The 19,215-nt window shown below is 56.5% G+C and overlaps 1 protein-coding gene across 1 annotated transcript; it reads right to left on the minus strand.

Moving 5' to 3' along the window:
* Positions 1-582: 582 nt before the first annotated feature.
* Positions 583-19,023, minus strand: psmd13 (proteasome 26S subunit, non-ATPase 13). Its single transcript, XM_078415443.1, has 13 exons — positions 18,866-19,023; positions 10,423-10,501; positions 10,294-10,328; positions 9,310-9,365; positions 8,675-8,718; positions 8,507-8,593; positions 7,729-7,900; positions 3,436-3,515; positions 2,508-2,633; positions 2,282-2,344; positions 1,715-1,795; positions 1,046-1,162; positions 583-733 (listed from the first exon to the last, which is right to left on the minus strand). The coding sequence occupies exons 1-13, from the start codon at positions 18,961-18,963 to the stop codon at positions 638-640; spliced, it is 1,134 nt and encodes a 377-aa protein (XP_078271569.1). The 5' UTR covers positions 18,964-19,023; the 3' UTR covers positions 583-637.
* Positions 19,024-19,215: the final 192 nt, after the last annotated feature.

Raw genomic sequence — 19,215 nt, forward strand, 5'->3', positions numbered from 1 at the left:
CTGGAACAGGTGGTCATTGAGGCAGGGACTATCACTACACTCGGACAAGGAGGGGGACCGGGGCTCTGGTGTTAATTAACGAGGCGTGGGTCAAGCATGTGACACTTTATTAAAAGTCTGAGGTCTCCTCACAGACGGTGAATATTAATTCCACCCACTTCACTTCATTCCTAACATCTAAAAAACCATTTTAAAAACGGGGCATTACGTCCCGGGTGCTCGAATGAGCTGCAGAGACGAGACGAGCCGACCGAGCCATCCACAAATCAGCAGCTGGGAATGCTGGTGGTGCGAGACAGTGGCCGGGCGGCCAGCGGTGGGGGGAGTGTCCCAGCATCGGCCGGGCTCGGGCCCTGGGGACAGTGTTTTTCTGACCCAGGGGGAGATTGTGTCACTGACTGTCCTGGGAAACTTGGCAAGGAACACAAATCAAACTATAGAATTCTACACCCACCTGTGACAACTGTGGTCTCCTCCCCCCCACCCTCCCCCCAAGCACCACCCTACCCCCCCCCCCCCCACCCCAGGGCCCTCCCGCGACGAACCCCCCCCACCCCAGGGCCCTCCCGCGACGAACCCCCCCCCCCACGGCCGGTCGCTTCAGAAGTTGGGACGTGAACCCCTCTGGGTGAGGGGGTCAGGTCAGGATGTCCTGAGCCTGATGCTCGACCAGTAGAGCCACATTCTTCACATCTTCACACCAGCAATCCAGCCGCTCCTTCATGCCTTTAATCTACAAAACAGAATGGGGATTAACATCTGCGACCACCCCGGTAACGGGACACCGGGGGCGGTAAAGGGGAAGACGGGACGGATCTAACAGCGGGAAATTAGAGGATGCCAATGCAACAACGCCAACGTAACTCAAAGCCAGGTTTGGTGACGTGATTCCCCCGGTAGTGATGATGGAAATGCCCGGGGTTGGGCTTTATCTGTACCCCTCTCCCCCCCCCTACCTCCCCATCCAATGCTGGGTTTACCGCCCCCTTTGCCCAGGCCTGAGAACCCCCCCCCCCCCATTGGGTTTATTCCCACCCCCACTTACTTGCTGCAGGTCGAGGACGCGGGGCTGCACCCACGTCATGTGAACGCGCTCATCCACCTCGTCGATGCTGCCGCGGACCAGCCCGACCGAGAGCGCCTTCATCACCAACAACTCCACCTGTGGACGGAGCACCAGGTGGATGTTACTCACCCTCAGGGCAGCGTACACACCACGGGGCCGCTCACCCCCCACACCCCTACCCCTAAACCCTGCTCACATCCCCCCACCGTGGGGCCGCGCACACAACCCCCACCCTGTGGGACCGCACACGCACACCCCCCACCGCAGGGCCACGCACACACCCCCCCCCCCACCCCGTGGGGCTGCCCACACACCCCCCACCCCGTGGGGCCACCCACACACCGCAGGGCCACGCACACAACCCCACCCCGTGGGGCCACCCACACACCGCAGGGCCACGCACACAACCCCAGCCCGTGGGGCCGCCCACACACCCCCCACCCCGTGGGGCCGCCCACACACCTCTCACACCGCGCACACCGCGCACACACCTCTCACACCGCGCACACACAACTCACCCCGTGGGGCCGCGCACTCACCACACGGGGCCACGCAACCCTCCACATCACGCACCCTCACCCCTAAACACGGCGCATCCCCACACCGCAGGGCCCCGCATACCCGCCATGGGGCCACGCACACACTCACCTCTGTGACGGGAACCTTGGCGATGAGCGAGATCTCCTGGAAGCTGAGCTGCCGGTGATTGGCCGGGCGGGTGAAGGTCATCTACACAACGGGCAACGGAGCCGCTTCAGCCGGCGATGTGACTCAGCCATTCCCCTTCTCCCCGCCCCCATCACCTCCTCCAAGCTGCCCTTCACCCCACCATCACCCCACCATCTCCCCATCAACCCCCCCCATCTCCCCCTCACCGCATCCCCCGCTCGCCCCCCCATCCCATTTCCCCGTAAACCCCATCTCCCCCTCACCCCCTCATTCAACCCCTCTCCCCCAACAGCTTCCCCCTCCCCCTCAATCCCTCCCCTCCACATCGCATGCCACTCCCTCCCTCCCCCCCTTCCCTTTCCTCCCTCCCCGGGCCACACGGAGGGGGTGGGGGGCTGGGGAGTGGAGGAGAGGGGGAGTGGAGGAGGGGGGGATCGGGGAGTGCGGTGTGGAGGGGGTGGGAAGGGGGGGGAGTGGAGCGGGGGAGGGCGGAGCAGCGGGGGAGGGCGGAGCAGCGGGGGAGGGGGGAGCGGACGAGTACGTCACCTCCATCAGGCAGAGCAGTTGGATTTTCTGCATCAGTCGCAGCTCGTTGGCCCTCAGGTCCGGCTGCAACAAACCACACGGACCGTCACCGTGACAACGCCCGCCAAAACCGCTGCCCTAACCCCCCACAGCAACACGCCCCAGAACCCCCCCGCCACTTGTTGACCCACCTGTTGCCCCCCCGCCTGTTACCCCACACCAGTTGCCGCACGTGTTGCTCCCGCACCTGTTGCCCCCAGCATGTTTTCAGCGCCTGGAAGCGGTCCACGTTGCCGCTGTTGAAGGCGAACAATGTATCGATCAGCCACTGCTTGTCCGTGGTTCGCAGGGACTCGAGCACCGGGTGCATCAGCTGTGGACAGAGAACTCTCCCCGCGTTAAAGAACTCTCCCCGCGTCACCCACACTCTCCCCGTCACCCACACTCTCCCCGCGTCACCCACACTCTCCCCGTCACCCACACTCTCCCCGCGTCACCCACTCTCCCCGCGTCACCCACACTTTCCCCGCGTCACCCACTCTCCCCGCGTCACCCACTCAGCCCGCATTAAAGAACTTTACCCCCGTCACCCACACTCTCCCCGCGTCACCCACTCTCCCCGCGTCACCCACACTCTCCCTGCGTCACCCACTCTCCCCGCGTCACCCACTCTCCCCGTCACCCACACTCTCCCCGCGTCACCCACTCTCCCCGCGTCACCCACACTCTCCCTGCGTCACCCACTCAGCCCGCATTAAAGAACTCTCCCCGCGTCACCCACACTCTCCCCGCATCACCCACACTCTCCCCGCGTCACCCACTCTCCCCGCGTCACCCACTCTCCCCGCGTCACCCACTCTCCCCGCTTCACCCACACTCTCCCCGTCACCCACACTCTCCCCGCGTCACCCACACTCTCCCCGCGTCACCCACTCTCCCCGCTTCACCCACACTCTCCCCGCGTCACCCACACTCTCCCCGCGTCACCCACACTCTCCCCGCGTCACCCACACTCTCCCCGCGTCACCCACACTCTCCCCGCGTCACCCACACTTTCCCCCCGTCACCCACACTTTCCCCGCGTCACCCACACTCTCCCCGCGTCACCCACACTGTCCCCGCGTCACGGACTCCTCCACCAACCCCCCCCCCCCTCCCCGACCCCACATACTCACCAGCTCCCCGAAGTTATAGACTCCCTCCCCCAGCAGCCCAGCCAGGCCCAGTGTGAACGCTCGCTCCTGGTGCTCTGCCACTGAATACACACGCGTGTTTAGACCAGACCTCCCCGTGTGACCACACATGCATGTTTAGACCAGACCACCCCGTGCGAACACACACAAACGTTTAGACCAGACCGCCCCATGTGAACACACACGGTTGTTTAGACCAGACCCGTGGGCGGTGGGGTTGTGACGTGGGGGGGGAGGCGGTGACGTTGGGGGGAAGTGAGGTGTGGGGGGGGGGGGGGAGTGAGATGTGGGGAAGGAGTGAGGTGTGGGGGGGGGGGGAGTGAGAGGTGTGGGGGGGAGTGAGGTGTGGGAAGGGGGTGAGGTATGGGGGGAGTGAGGTATGGGGGGAGTGAATGAGGTGTGGAGTGAGGTGGGGGGAGTGAGGTGTGGGGGGGAGTGAGGTGTGGGGGGGAGTGAGGTGTGGGGGGGAGTGAGTGAGGTGTGGAGTGAGGTGGGGGGTGTGAGTTGGGGGGAGTGAGTGAGGTGTGGGGGGAGTGAGTGAGGTGTGGAGTGAGGTGTGGGGGGAGTGAGCTGTGGGGGGGAGTGAGCTGTGGGGGGGAGTGAGCTGTGGGGGGGAGTGAGGTGTGGGGGGGAGTGAGGTGTGGGGGGGAGTGAGGTGTGGGGGGGAGTGAGGTGTGGGGGGGAGTGAGGTGTGGGGGGGAGTGAGGTGTGGGGGGGAGTGAGGTGTGGGGGGGAGTGAGGTGTGGGGGGGAGTGAGGTGTGGGGGGGAGTGAGGTGTGGGGGGGAGTGAGGTGTGGGGGGGAGTGAGGTGTGGGGGGGAGTGAGGTGTGGGGGGGAGTGAGGTGTGGGGGGGAGTGAGGTGTGGGGGGGAGTGAGGTGTGGGGGGGAGTGAGGTGTGGGGGGGAGTGAGGTGTGGGGGGGAGTGAGGTGTGGGGGGGAGGGAGTGAATTGGGGGGGGAGTGAGTTGGGGGAGGGAGTGAGTTGGGGAGGGAGTGAGTTGGGGGGGGAGTGAGTTGGGGGGGGAGTGAGTTGGGGGGGGAGTGAGTTGGGGGGGAGTGAGTTGGGGGGGAGTGAGTTGGGGGGGGAGTGAGTTGGGGGGGGAGTGAGTTGGGGGGGGAGTGAGTTGGGGGGGAGTGAGTTGGGGGGGAGTGAGTTGGGGGGGAGTGAGTTGGGGGGGGAGTTGGGGGGGAGTGAGTTGGGGGGGAGTGAGTTGGGGGGGAGTGAGTTGGGGGGAGTGAGTTGGGGGGGAGTGAGTTGGGGGGGGAGTGAGTTGGGGGGGGAGTGAGGTGTGGGGGGGAGTGAGGTGTGGGGGGGAGTGAGGTGTGGGGGGGAGTGAGGTGTGGGGGGGAGTGAGGTGTGGGGGGGAGTGAGGTGTGGGGGGGAGTGAGGTGTGGGGGGAGTGAGGTGTGGGGGGGAGTGAGGTGTGGGGGGGAGTGAGGTGTGGGGGGGAGTGAGGTGTGGGGGGGAGTGAGGTGTGGGGGGGAGTGAGGTGTGGGGGGGAGTGAGGTGTGGGGGGGAGTGAGGTGTGGGGGGGAGTGAGGTGTGGGGGGGAGTGAGGTGTGGGGGGGAGTGAGGTGTGGGGGGGAGTGAGGTGTGGGGGGGAGTGAGGTGTGGGGGGGAGTGAGGTGTGGGGGGGAGTGAGGTGTGGGGGGGAGTGAGTGAGGTGTGGAGTGAGGTGGGGGGTGTGAGTTGGGGGGAGTGAGTGAGGTGTGGGGGGAGTGAGTGAGGTGTGGAGTGAGGTGGGGGGTGTGAGTTGGGGGGAGTGAGGTGTGGGGGGAGTGAGCTGTGGGGGGGAGTGAGGTGTGGGGGGGAGTGAGGTGTGGGGGGGAGTGAGGTGTGGGGGGGAGTGAGGTGTGGGGGGGAGTGAGGTGTGGGGGGGAGTGAGGTGTGGGGGGGAGTGAGGTGTGGGGGGGAGTGAGGTGTGGGGGGGAGTGAGGTGTGGGGGGGAGTGAGGTGTGGGGGGGAGTGAGGTGTGGGGGGGAGTGAGGTGTGGGGGGGAGTGAGGTGTGGGGGGGAGTGAGGTGTGGGGGGGAGTGAGGTGTGGGGGGGAGTGAGGTGTGGGGGGGAGTGAGGTGTGGGGGGGAGTGAGGTGTGGGGGGGAGTGAGGTGTGGGGGGGAGTGAATTGGGGGGGGAGTGAGTTGGGGGAGGGAGTGAGTTGGGGAGGGAGTGAGTTGGGGGGGGAGTGAGTTGGGGGGGGAGTGAGTTGGGGGGGGAGTGAGTTGGGGGGGAGTGAGTTGGGGGGGAGTGAGTTGGGGGGGGAGTGAGTTGGGGGGGGAGTGAGTTGGGGGGGAGTGAGTTGGGGGGGAGTGAGTTGGGGGGGAGTGAGTTGGGGGGGGAGTTGGGGGGGAGTGAGTTGGGGGGGAGTGAGTTGGGGGGGAGTGAGTTGGGGGGGAGTGAGTTGGGGGGGGAGTGAGTTGGGGGGGAGTGAGGTGTGGGGGGGAGTGAGGTGTGGGGGGGAGTGAGGTGTGGGGGGGAGTGAGGTGTGGGGGGGAGTGAGGTGTGGGGGGGAGTGAGGTGTGGGGGGGAGTGAGGTGTGGGGGGAGTGAGGTGTGGGGGGGAGTGAGGTGTGGGGGGGAGTGAGGTGTGGGGGGGAGTGAGGTGTGGGGGGGAGTGAGGTGTGGGGGGGAGTGAGGTGTGGGGGGGAGTGAGGTGTGGGGGGGAGTGAGGTGTGGGGGGGAGTGAGGTGTGGGGGGGAGTGAGGTGTGGGGGGGAGTGAGGTGTGGGGGGGAGTGAGGTGTGGGGGGGAGTGAGGTGTGGGGGGGAGTGAGGTGTGGGGGGGAGTGAGGTGTGGGGGGGAGTGAGGTGTGGGGGGGAGTGAGGTGTGGGGGGGAGTGAGGTGTGGGGGGGAGTGAGGTGTGGGGGGGAGTGAGGTGTGGGGGGGAGTGAGGTGTGGGGGGGAGTGAGGTGTGGGGGGGAGTGAGGTGTGGGGGGGAGTGAGGTGTGGGGGGGAGTGAGGTGTGGGGGGGAGTGAGGTGTGGGGGGGAGTGAGGTGTGGGGGGGAGTGAGGTGTGGGGGGGAGTGAGGTGTGGGGGGGAGTGAGGTGTGGGGGAGGGAGTGAATTGGGGGGGGAGTGAGTTGGGGGAGGGAGTGAGTTGGGGGAGGGAGTGAGTTGGGGGGGGAGTGAGTTGGGGGGGGAGTGAGTTGCGGGGGGAGTGAGTTGGGGGGGGAGTGAGTTGGGGGGGGAGTGAGTTGGGGGGGGAGTGAGTTGGGGGGGAGTGAGTTGGGGGGGAGTGAGTTGGGGGGGAGTGAGTTGGGGGGGGGGAGTGAGTTGGGGGGGAGTGAGTTGGGGGGGAGTGAGTTGGGGGGGAGTGAGTTGGGGGGGAGTGAGTTGGGGGGGGAGTGAGTTGGGGGGGGAGTGAGTTGGGGGGGAGTGAGTTGGGGGGGAGTGAGTTGGGGGGGAGTGAGTTGGGGGGGAGTGAGTTGGGGGGGAGTGAGTTGGGGGGGAGTGAGTTGGGGGGGAGTGAGTTGGGGGGGAGTGAGTTGGGGGGGAGTGAGTTGGGGGGGAGTGAGTTGGGGGGGAGTGAGTTGGGGGGGAGTGAGTTGGGGGGGAGTGAGTTGGGGGGGAGTGAGTTGGGGGGGAGTGAGTTGGGGGGGAGTGAGTTGGGGGGGAGTGAGTTGGGGGGGAGTGAGTTGGGGGGGAGTGAGTTGGGGGGGAGTGAGTTGGGGGGGAGTGAGTTGGGGGGGAGTGAGTTGGGGGGGAGTGAGTTGGGGGGAGTGAGTTGGGGGAGTGAGTTGGGGGGAGTGAGTTGGGGGGGAGTGAGTTGGGGGGGAGTGAGTTGGGGGGGAGTGAGTTGGGGAGGAGTGAGTTGGGGAGGAGTGAGTTGGGGGGGGAGTGAGTTGGGGGGGGAGTGAGTTGGGGGGGAGTGAGTTGGGGGGGAGTGAGTTGGGGGGGAGTGAGTTGGGGGGGAGTGAGTTGGGGGGAGTGAGTTGGGGGGGAGTGAGTTGGGGGGGAGTGAGTTGGGGGGGAGTGAGTTGGGGGGGAGTGAGTTGGGGGGGAGTGAGTTGGGGGGGAGTGAGTTGGGGGGGAGTGAGTTGGGGGGAGTGAGTTGGGGGGGAGTGAGTTGGGGGGGAGTGAGTTGGGGGGGAGTGAGTTGGGGGGGAGTGAGTTGGGGGGGGAGTGAGTTGGGGGGGGAGTGAGTTGGGGGGGAGTGAGTTGGGGGGGAGTGAGTTGGGGGGGAGTGAGTTGGGGGTGTGTGAGTTGGGGGGGTGTGAGTTGGGGGGGTGAGGGAGGTGTGGGGGGGGTGAGGGAGGTGGGGGGGCAAGGCTGGCATTACCTGGCAGATCTTTGATGTCGATGCAGCCCAGGAAGCGCAGGGCGTCACGGTAGTAGGAGGCGTAGTTGCCGACGATCTGGTAGTACTTGCTGGACAGGTCGTAGAAGCGGCCGTGCACCGTGGTGATGCCCGGCAGAGCCGTCAACATCTCGTCCACCTCCTCGATCGTTTTCTGGAACAAAACCACTGGAGTCAGGCACACGGACCCCGTTACACACACGGACACACAGACCGAGTTACCCACACGGACACACAGACCCCATCACACACACGGACACACAGACCGCGTTACCCACACGGACACACAGACCCCATCATACACACGGATACACAAACCTCGTCACACACACGGACACACAAACCCCGTCACATGCACACGGACGCATCCGTCACACACACAACTTTCAGGCTGGGAGAACAGGGGGTTCAGAGGCTCGAATGTTGACCTTGGACAGTCACACCCCACATCTGCCCTGGAACCCCCCCCGTGCACGGAACATCTCCAGCTCTCCCCTGCTGGTCTCTCCCGCCCCTACCCCCACGCTTCCCCCTCTCCACTGCACTCTCCCGTCCTGCCTTCTCCCCATAATCTTTGACACCCTTATTAATCAAGTATCAGTCAATCTTAGCTGTTAAAATGCCCATTGACGTGGCCTCCACAGCCGTCTGTGACAATGAATCCCACAGATTCACTATAAACTGCTCCCTTCACACCTGCAGCAGAAACCTGATTAACGGCCCCTGCAGCTCCTTCAGAGAACAACATCTGTAACTCTACCTTGGTGACCGGGAGGTCTCCCACATTCAGCTTCAGTGCACCGATGGCCGTTTTACACAGGATCGTTGCCTCATCGCTCGACTTGATCTGAATGAAGGAAAGTTGGCAAAATAAATAACATAGAACTAAACCGACTAAACTATGTGCGGTGGAAAGCAAAAAACTGACCTTTTCTCGCGTCTTTTCCAAAAATGTTAAAGCCACATTAGGATCTGCAGTGAAACAAAGAACATCAGAACAGTGATAAACATCTTAAGCTTTACCAGGATACATAACATTGTTAATCTTCAGCACATCCTGCTTGGGCGACACTGTTAACATGGTACAGAACACCAGACCCCACAGCAAACAGAAGATGCACAAACAAACAGACCAGGCAGAATCTGTGGAGAGAGAAATCGTTCAAGTGCATGTCAGAGATGCTGCCACAGAGACAGCCTGGAGAGGAACCAGATTAACGGGGGGAGGGGTCAGGGTTGCCAGGGATAATACATAGTTGAGGTTTTGTTGGTCACTCAGGGCAGTCGGCATTCACATCTCAAAGCCTGACAGATGGTAGTGGTTGCACACCTGCCCAGGTGAGGGGCTCAATGTGGAGTTAGCCCACCTGGAACCAACCTGGAATAGCCCACCTCCCCTCCCCTCCACAGCCTCTACCCCTCCACCCCCACCTCAACCTCCACTTCCCCCCCCAGCTCAACCACCCCCCCACCTCCCCAGCCTATATCCCCCAGCCTATATTCCCCAGCCTATATCCCCCACCCGCACCTCCCCTCCACCCCCCCCCCATTCCACTCACTTACCCGTCATCTGCCGCACCACGTGTAGAACGATCTCAACGAGGGACAGAGGGTTGATCCTGTAACAGTTGCAAAGGCTTTAACCCACAGCTTGTATCCTGCAACAGTTGCAAAGGCTTTAACCCACAGCTTGGGCCTACAGCATAGGTTAATATATATATATCCACCATATAGATTTCTCGATTGCTGTTCCCTCCTGCCAAGGGTTCGACAGCAACGTTGCTGCGAGGAGCTGCATTTCCTGCACAGCGCTGGGAATGTGAGCTGCAGGGAAAGGGCTCGAGGACCTAGTACTCACCACATGCACACTGTGGCAGAGTGGTGAATATTCAGAGTGAGAAGGTAGTGGTGGCAGGTACAATCACAACATTAAAGGCATTTGGAGAGGAAAGGAGGGGAGGAATGCAGAACGGCGAGTCAAGTTGAAGGATTTGTAATATTGGGAAGGGTGTTAAACAGAAGAGATTCACCAGGATATTACCTGGGCTTGTGAGCTTAAGTTATAGTGAAATTTTCGATAGGCTCTTTATTTGGAGCATTGGAAGCTGAGGGGTGATCTTATCAAGGTGTACAAGATCACAAGGAGCATGGATAAAGTGAATGCTCACAGTCTTTTTCCCCAGGGTAGAGGATTCTAAAACTAGAGGGCACAGGCTTCAGGTAAGAGGGATTTATGAGGAAACTCAGAGGTAACGTTTTCACTTATTGGGTAGTCCCAATGCAACAGAAGCAGGTACATTTTTGACTTTTAAAAGTCATGGACCAGGTATATGGATAGAAAGGCTTTAGAGGGATAGGGGGCAAATGAAGGCAAATGGGACTAGCCCAGTATGCCAATTTGGTCAGTATGGACAAGGTGGGACCAAGGGCCTGTTTCTGTGCTGTACAACTGCATAATCATCAGAATTTTAATGTGTGGCCTTGAAAAAATTGTGCAATAAATTTAAAACCATAAAGTTCATCAATTAAGAGCAATAAAAGTCTCACCTGTGTTCAAATTCACTGATGAAATTCTCATACAGCTGAAAGAGAATAATTCCCAGTTACAACGGCAGCAACAGCAATTTGGACAGAGTAAGGTTAGGGCGAGGGTTATGGTGCGTGACGGGGTCCTACCTTGATCAGCCCGTCGCCCGTGGCGAAGCAGGGGTTCTGCACGAAGGTCAGCAGTTGTACGGTCAGCTGGTGCCAGAGCCTGGGGTGGAACGGGACAGAGTGAGGGAGGCAGACACGCAGACGTGGAGCGTGATGTCAGACACGCAGTGTAATGTGACACACGCAGACGCGGAGCGTGATGTGACACACGCAGACACGGAGCGTGATGTCAGACACGCAGTGTAATGTGACACTCGCAGACGCGGAGCGTGATGTGACACACGCAGACACGGAGTGTGATGTGACACACGCAGACACGGAGCGTGATGTGACAGACGCACACACGAAGCGTGATGTGACATGCAGCCATGCGTGATGTAACAAGTGTGGATGCTGAGCGTGGTGTGACACCACGCAGACACAGAGCGTGATGTGACACGCACAGACACGGAGCGTGATGTGACACGCACAGACATGGAGCGTGATGTGACACGCACAGACACGAAGCGTGATGTGACACGCACACACGGAGCGTGATGTGACACGCAGACACGGAGCGTGATGTGACACGCACAGACACGGAGCGTGATGTGACACGCACAGACACGGAGCGTGATGTGACACACGCGGACACACGAGAAGGGGAACAACCTCCAACGGAGCATGACTTGACACACACGGGGACATGCAGGCACGGAGTGCGATGTGACGCACACAGACACGGGGGGTTACAACAGCAGCCTCCCACGGAGCGCCTCATGACACATGTGGGTGACACGTGAAACATGCGGCAGACACAAGGGTAGAATAAGAGCCACCCAGCATGACACATTCAGGGGACACGCAGCCACGGGGTAGGACAGCAGCCTTCCATGGAGCGTGACACGAAACACACGGATAACACACAGCAACAGCAGTAGCCTCCCACATGACACACCCGGTAGACATGGGGCTAGGACAGCAGCCTTTCACGCAGCGTGACATGACACACGCAGGAACACGCAGACACGGGGCTCGGACAGCAATTTCCATGGAGCTTGACATGAAACACGTTGCTGACACGGAGCAACAGCAGCAACCTCACACATAGCAACACGTGACACACACGGCACCACGTGATATACACAGGGGACACAGACAAGGCAGCAACCTCCCACGCTGTGCCACGTGACACATGCAGGGAATACACATCCGCTCCGTGTAACCCGACAGTGAACACGCCATCGACCCACAGTCCCCACTGCCGGGACAGGCCACCAGGCGGCCAAGAGACCCTGGGCCTCATCAGATCGACAGCTGCCTCCACCTGGTCTGTGTGATCGTTACAGCAGCCGGTCCAACGTTCCCAGACCAGGGCCGGCCACCGGATCAGCCCAGAGACAAGCGGTCAAGCCAAACGTCAGTGGCTATCTGTGTGGGGGACAGATTCCACACAGGCAAGAGTAACTCAGGAGAACAGGGCCCATTACAGTACAGAGTAGTCATTCATGTGTGGAGCCACAGGAGATGGAGGAGTGAAATGAATATTTGTCGTCTGTATTTACGACATTGAAGGACATGGATGCTGGGGAACTCCAGGATGTTAATAGTGAAGTCCACATTACAGAAGGAGATCTCAAAGTGCATTGATCGATACACCCCAGACCTGATCAAGTGAATCCTAGGACATTGTGGGAAGCGAGGGGAGAATTTTCAGTCGGTGAGACCACACGTATATTGGGCGATCATTTTGCCTGGACCTACCTGGTCTCCCGGTTGCTAAACACTCTAATTCTCCATCCCATTCCCACAGACACTTCTGTCCTAGGTTTCCTCCATTGTCAGTGAGGCTAAACACAAATTGGAGGAACAGCATCTCATATTTTGCTTGGGCAGCTTACAGCCCTGCATTCCCTCTCTCCATCCCTCCCCCACCCAAGTCGCACCAGCTTCTCGTTGTCACCCAACAAACAGCTAACAGTGGCCTGTTTCCTTTATCATCGTTACTTTTTTGCATATCTTTCATTCATTGCTCTTTATTTCTCTACATCATCGTCTATATCTCTCATTTCCCTTTCCCCTGACTAGTCTGAAGGGTCTCGACCTGAAACGTCACCCATTCCTTCTCCCTGGAGATGCTGCATGTTCTTCTGGGTTACTCCTGCTATTTGTGTCTATCTTCCGTTTAAACCAGCATCTCAATAGACAATAGACAATAGGTGCAGGAGTAGGCCACTCAGCCCTTCGAGCCAGCACCGCCATTCAATGCGATCATGGCTGATCACTCTCAATCAGTACCCCGTTCCTGCCTTCTCCCCATACCCCCTCATTCCGCTATCCTTAAGAGCTCTATCCAGCTCTCTCTTGAAAGCATCCAACGAACTGGCCTCCACTGCCTTCTGAGGCAGAGAATTCCACACCTTCACCACTCTGACTGAAAAAGTTCTTCCTCATCTCCGTTCTAAATGGCCTACCCCTTATTCTTAAACTGTGGCCCCTTGTTCTGGACTCCCCCAACATTGGGAACATGTTTCCTGCCTCTAATGTGTCCAATCCCCTAATCATCTTATATGTTTCAATAACATCCCCCCTCATCCTTCTAAATTCCAGTGTATACAAGCCTAATTGCTCCAGCCTTTCAACATACGACAGTCCCGCCATTCCGGAAATCAACCTAGTGAACCTACGCTGCACACCCTCAATAGCAAGAATATCCTTCCTCAAATTTGGAGACCAAAACTGCACACAGTACTCCAGGTGCGGTCTCACCAGGGCCCGGTACAACTGTAGAAGGACCTCTTTGCTCCTATACTCAACTCCTCTTGTTACGAAGGCCAACATTCCATTGGCTTTCTTCACTGCCTGCTGTACCTGCATGCTTCCTTTCAGTGACTGATGCACTAGGACACCCAGATCTCGTTGAACATCCCCTCTTCCTAACTTGACACCATTCAGATAATAATCTGCCTTTCTATTCTTACTTCCAAAGTGAATAACCTCACACTTATCTACATTAAACTGCATCTGCCATGTATCCGCCCACTCACACAACCTGTCCAAGTCACCCTGCAGCCTTATTGCATCTACCTCACAATTCACACTACCCCCCAGCTTAGTATCATCTGCAAATTTGCTAATGGTACTATTAATCCCTTCATCTGTCATTAATGTATATCGTAAATAGCTGGGGTCCCAGCACCGAACCTTGCGGTACCCCACTGGTCACTGCCTGCCATTCCGAAAGGGACCCATTTATCCCCACTCTTTGCTTTCTGTCTGTCAACCAATTTTCTATCCATGTCAGTACCCTACCCCCAATACCATGTGCTCTAATTTTGCCCACTAATCTCCTATGTGGGACCTTGTCGAAGGCTTTCTGAAAGTCGAGGTACACCACATCCACTGACTCTCCCCTGTCAATTTTCCTAGTTACATCCTCAAAAAATTCCAGTAGATTTGTCAAGCATGATTTCCCCTTCGTAAATCCATGCTGACTCGGAATGATCCTGTTACTGCTATCCAAATGCTCAGCAATTTCATCTTTTATAATTGACTCCAGCATCTTCCCCACCACTGATGTCAGACTAACTGGTCTATAATTACCCGTTTTCTCTCTCCCTCCTTTCTTAAAAAGTGGGATAACATTTGCTGTCCTCCAATCCACAGGAACTGATCCTGAATCTATAGAACATTGAAAAATGATCTCCAATGCTTCCACTATTTCTAGAGCCACCTCCTTAAGTACCCTGGGATGCAGACCATCAGGCCCTGGGGATTTATCAGCCTTCAGTCCCATCAGTCTACCCAAAACCATTTCCTGCCTAATGTGGATTTCCTTCAGTTCCTCCATCACCCTAGGTTCTCCGGCCCCTAGAACATTTGGGAGATTGTGTGTATCCTCCTCAGTAAACACAGATCCAAAGTAACGGTTTAACTCGTCTGCCATTTCTTTGTTCCCCATAATAAATTCCCCAGCTTCTGTCTTCAAGGGACCCACATTTGCCTTGACTATTTTTTTCCTCTTCACGTACCTAAAAAAACTTTTGCTATCCTCCTTTATATTATTGGCTAGTTTACCCTCCTCGTACCTCATCTTTTCTCCCCATATTGCCTTTTTAGTTTACTTTTGTTGCTCTTTAAAAGAGTCCCAATCCTCTGTCTTCCCACTCTTCTTTGCTATGTTATACTTCCTCTCCTTAATTTTTTATGCTGTCCTTGACTTCCCTCGTCAGCCACAGGTGTCTCTTACTCCCCTTAGAGTCTTTCCGCCTCTTTGGGATAAATTGATCCTGCAACCTCTGCATTATTCCCAGGAATACCTGCCATTGCTGTTCTACCGTCTTCCCTGCTAGGGCCTCCTTCCAGTCAATTTTGGCCAGCTCCTGACTCATGCCTCTGTAATCCCCTTTGCTATACTGTAATACCGACACTTCCGATTTTCCCTTCTGCCTTTCCATTTGCAGAGTAAAACTTATCATGTTGTGATCACTGCCTCCTAATGGAACTTTTACCTCTAGTCCCCTTATCAGATCAGGATCATTACACAACACTAAATCCAGAATTGCCTTCTCCCTGGTAGGCTCCAGTACAAGCTGTTCTAAGAATCCATCTCGAAGGCACTCTACAAACTCTCTTTCCTGGGGTCCATTTTCAACCTGATTTTCCCAGTCTACCTGCATGTTGAAATCTCCCATAACCACCGTAGCATTACATTTGTGACACGCCAATTTTATCTCCTGATTCAACTTGCACCCTATGTCGAGGCTACTGTTTGGGGGCCTATAGATAACTCCCATTAGGGTCTTTTTACCCTTACAATTCCTCATTTCTATCCATACTGATTCAACATCTCCTGATTCTATGTCACCCCTTGCAAGGGAATGAATATCATTCCTTACCAGCAGAGCAACCCCACCCCCTCTGCCCACCTGTCTGTCTTTTCTATACGTTGTGTACCCCTGAATATTCAGTTCCCAGCCCTGGTCCTCTTGTAGCCATGTCTCAGTGATCCCTACAACATCATACTTGCCCATGATTAACTGAGCCTCAAGCTCATCCACTTTATTTTTTATACTATGCGCATTTAAGTACAACACTTTAACTTCTGTATTTACCTCCCCTCTCACATCGGTCACAAATGGCCCTGCCCTTAATCTCTTTTCCCCTCTAGAACTTCTGTTCCCATTCTTCCGAGAGTCTTCTGCAATATCTCCTGTATTCCCTTTAACCTCATCTTCAAATTCCCAATTTGTTAACCCCTCCCCCCCACTACTTAGTTTAAAGCCACAGGTGTCGCACTAGCAAACCTGCCTGCCAGAATGTTTGTCCCCCTGCTGTTAAGATGTAACCCGTCCCTTTTGTACAAGTCACCCCTAGCCCAGAAGAGATCCCAGTGGTCCAGAAATCTAAATCCCTGCTCTCTGCACCAGCCCCTCAGCCATAAATTCATACCCTCTATCTCTCTGTTCCTGGCCTCACCAGCGCGAGGTACCGGTAGCAGTCCAGAGATAACCACCTTCGACGTCCTACTTCTCAGTCTTTTTCCTAACTCTCTAAACTCCCGCTGTAGCACCTCCTTCCTCTTCTGCCCGACGTCATTCGTGCCCATGTGCACAACGACTTCAGGTTGATCGCCTTCCCTCACTAGGATTTTCTGAAGCCGGTCCGTGATGTGCTGAACCCTGGCACCAGGGAGGCAACAGACCATCCTCAAGTCCCTCCTGCTGCCACAGAATCTTCTGTCCGTCCCTCGGACGATGGAGTCACCCACCACTACGGCTCTTCCTGACTTCGGTCTCCCCTGTCGAGTATCCTTGCCAACAGGTCCGCAACTCGGACTGGAAACGTCTTCTGCCCCGACAGTTCCCAAGAGGGTATACCTATTTGCAATAGGCACAGCCACTGGGGTCTCCTGTAGTCCACGTCCACTCCCCCCTGAAACAGTCTCCCACCTTCGCTCGACCTGGACCCTTGGCGTGACAGCCTCACAATAGGTCCTGTCGAGGAAACTCTCGCATTCCCGGATGGCCCTGAGGTCATCCAACTGCCTCTCCAACTCCACCACACGTCCATTCAGGAGCTGCACCTGGACACAGTTCTTGCAGGCGTAGCTCCCAGAAGCTCCAGCGACGTCCCTATCTTCCCACATCCTGCAGGAAACACACTGCACCAACTTTTCCGCCACTACCTTGTGTCTATAAACAGTTCAGGCTTAAAACAATTGTAACCTCCTCACCTTTTGCAAGTCTTGCTTATATCACCAATTTAAATTGCCTGATTGTCCAATTTACCAGACTTCTCACTTAAATGATCAACCAATCCACGTATTCTCTTCTGACTGACTTATTGCACTGTAATTCCCACTCACTTACAGCCAATGGTGGTCCTCTCTCCAACTTCCCGACCTTTACAGACTGATTAACAGTGCCCTATTGGCGCTCTTTTTAAACTGCCGTTTCTACCACTATTAACAGGTACTTACTTTCAGCCAATGGTCGTCCTCTCTCCAACTTCCCGACTTTTACAGACTGATCTCATAAGATCATAATTGATAGGAGTAGGATTAGGCCATTCGGCTCATCGTCTACTCCGCCATTCAATCATAGCTGATCTATCTCTCCCTCCTAACCCCATTCTCGTGCCTTCACCTCATAACCTCTGCCTTTAATATATCCACTGACTTTGCCTCCATAGTCTTCTATAATAAAGAATTCCACAGATTCACCACCTTCTACCTGATTTATTTCCTAAAAGAACGTCCATTAATTCTGAGGCTATGACTTCTAGTACTAAACTCTCCCACTAGTTGAAACATCCTCTCCACGTCCACTCTATCCGAGCCTTTCACTATTCTGTGCATTTCAATGAGGTCCCCCCTCATTCATCTGAACTCCAGCGAGTACAGGCCCAGTGCTGACAAACGCTCATCATAGGTTAATATACTCATTCCTGGGCCCATTCTTGTAAACCTCCTCTGGATCCTCTCCAGAGCCAGCATATCCTTCCTCAGATATGGTCCCCATAATATCCCAAATGCAGCCTGACCAGCACCTTAGAGTCTCAGTATTACATCTGCGGTTCCTCCCTGCACAGCATATGTTTTCTAGATGGACTTTGTGATGTCTTTGACAAGATCCCTTGACGATGAGATCAGTTGGGATCCAGAATGAGCTTGGTGAATGGAATGAGAGAGTGAGGTGGAGGGATGTTTCTTAAAACGAAGGCCTTTGACCAGTGGAGTGCCGCAGGGGTCGGTGCTGGGTCACCGTTGTTTGTCATCGGTATTAATGATTTGAATGACAATGTAATTAACCTGGTAGTAGGTTTGTGGATGGGCAAAGGGACAATGAGGAATGATATCATCAATGTTAACAAAAGGAAGAAAAATGTGAGATGTTGCATCTTGGCACATCTAAAAAGGGCAGGAACTACATAGTGAATGGTAGGGCTCTGGGAAGTGTTGGTGAGCAGAGGGATCTAGGAGTGCAGGTGCATGGTTCCTTGAAGGTCAAGTTGCAGGTAGATAAGATGGCCAAAAGGCTTTTTGCACATTGGCCTTCATCAGTCAGAGTATAAATGTTGGGAGGTCATGTTGCAGTTATATAAGATGCTGGTGAGACCGCATTTGGAATATTATGTTCAGTCTGGGCACCATGTTATAGGAAATATATTGTCAAGCCGGAAAGGGTTCAGAGAAGATTTACGAGGACGTTGCCAGAACTAAAGGGTGTGAGCTATAGGGAAGGGTTGAGTAGGCTGGGTCTCTATTGTTTAAAGCGCAGGAGGATGAGGGAAGATCTTAATAGTGTACAAAATCATGTGAGGAATAGATCAGGTAGATGCACAGACTCTTTTGCTCAGAGTTGGGGAATCGAGAACCAGAGGACATAGGTTCAAGGTGAAGGGGAAAAGATTTGATAGGAACATGAGGGGTAACTTTATCACACAAAGGGCGGTGGGTGTAGGAAATGAGCTGCCAGAGGTAGTTGAGGCTGGGACTATCCGAACGTTTCAGAAACAGTTAGACAGGTACATGGCTAGGTCGGGTTTGGGGGGGATATGGACCAACCGCAGGCAGGTGGGACTAGTGTAGCTGGGACATTGTTGGCCGGTGTGGGCAAGTTGGGCCGAAGGGCCCGTTTCGACACTGTCTGTATCATTCAATGACTATGATGTGGATCCAGTGGGCCAAGGTCGGAACGGCAGATGGAGTTTAATTCAGATAAATGCGAGATATTGCATCCTGGGATGTGACGAGCTGCCGGAGGAGGTAGTTGAGGTATCTCATGTAGACGGGTCCATGGATGGGACCGGGTCCGATGGATGTGGCCTGTGGGTCGGGCGGGGGCCTCACTACGTGTTGTGGAGCTGCTCCGTGTTGTGCCAGTGGGCCCGGTGTCGACGCGGCCGGTGGGCCGGTGCGTGTGGGCCGGAGCCTGCCTGTGGGCCGGTGCAGTGCGGTGCAGTGCGGTCCGGGGGTCCTCACTTCTTGTTGTAGAGCTCCTCCATGCTGTGCCATTCGCAGCCGAGCTCGGTGCTGGCGCCGCTCTGTTGCTGCTGCAAGAAAACGCTGACGTCCCGCATGGCGGCCACCGGAAGTGAAGGGCCCCGCTTCTGCTAGCGCAGGCGCGGCGGCGGCTGCCGTAATACCCGCAGTGCAGGGGCGGTACATACCATAAACCACCCAATAGTGTGGCCGCTGTAGTTGGCCAGTTACATGCGCAGTGCATAATACAGGCAGTGTGGTGATACTACCGTAATATTCGGAGTGCAGGGGCGCTTCTACCGTAATACACCCAGTGCAAGGGCGTTGTTACCGTAATACCCGCCGCGAGG

The sequence above is a fragment of the Rhinoraja longicauda genome, chromosome 18, assembly GCF_053455715.1.
Source record: "Rhinoraja longicauda isolate Sanriku21f chromosome 18, sRhiLon1.1, whole genome shotgun sequence".
In the NCBI taxonomy this organism is placed as follows: domain Eukaryota; kingdom Metazoa; phylum Chordata; class Chondrichthyes; order Rajiformes; family Arhynchobatidae; genus Rhinoraja; species Rhinoraja longicauda.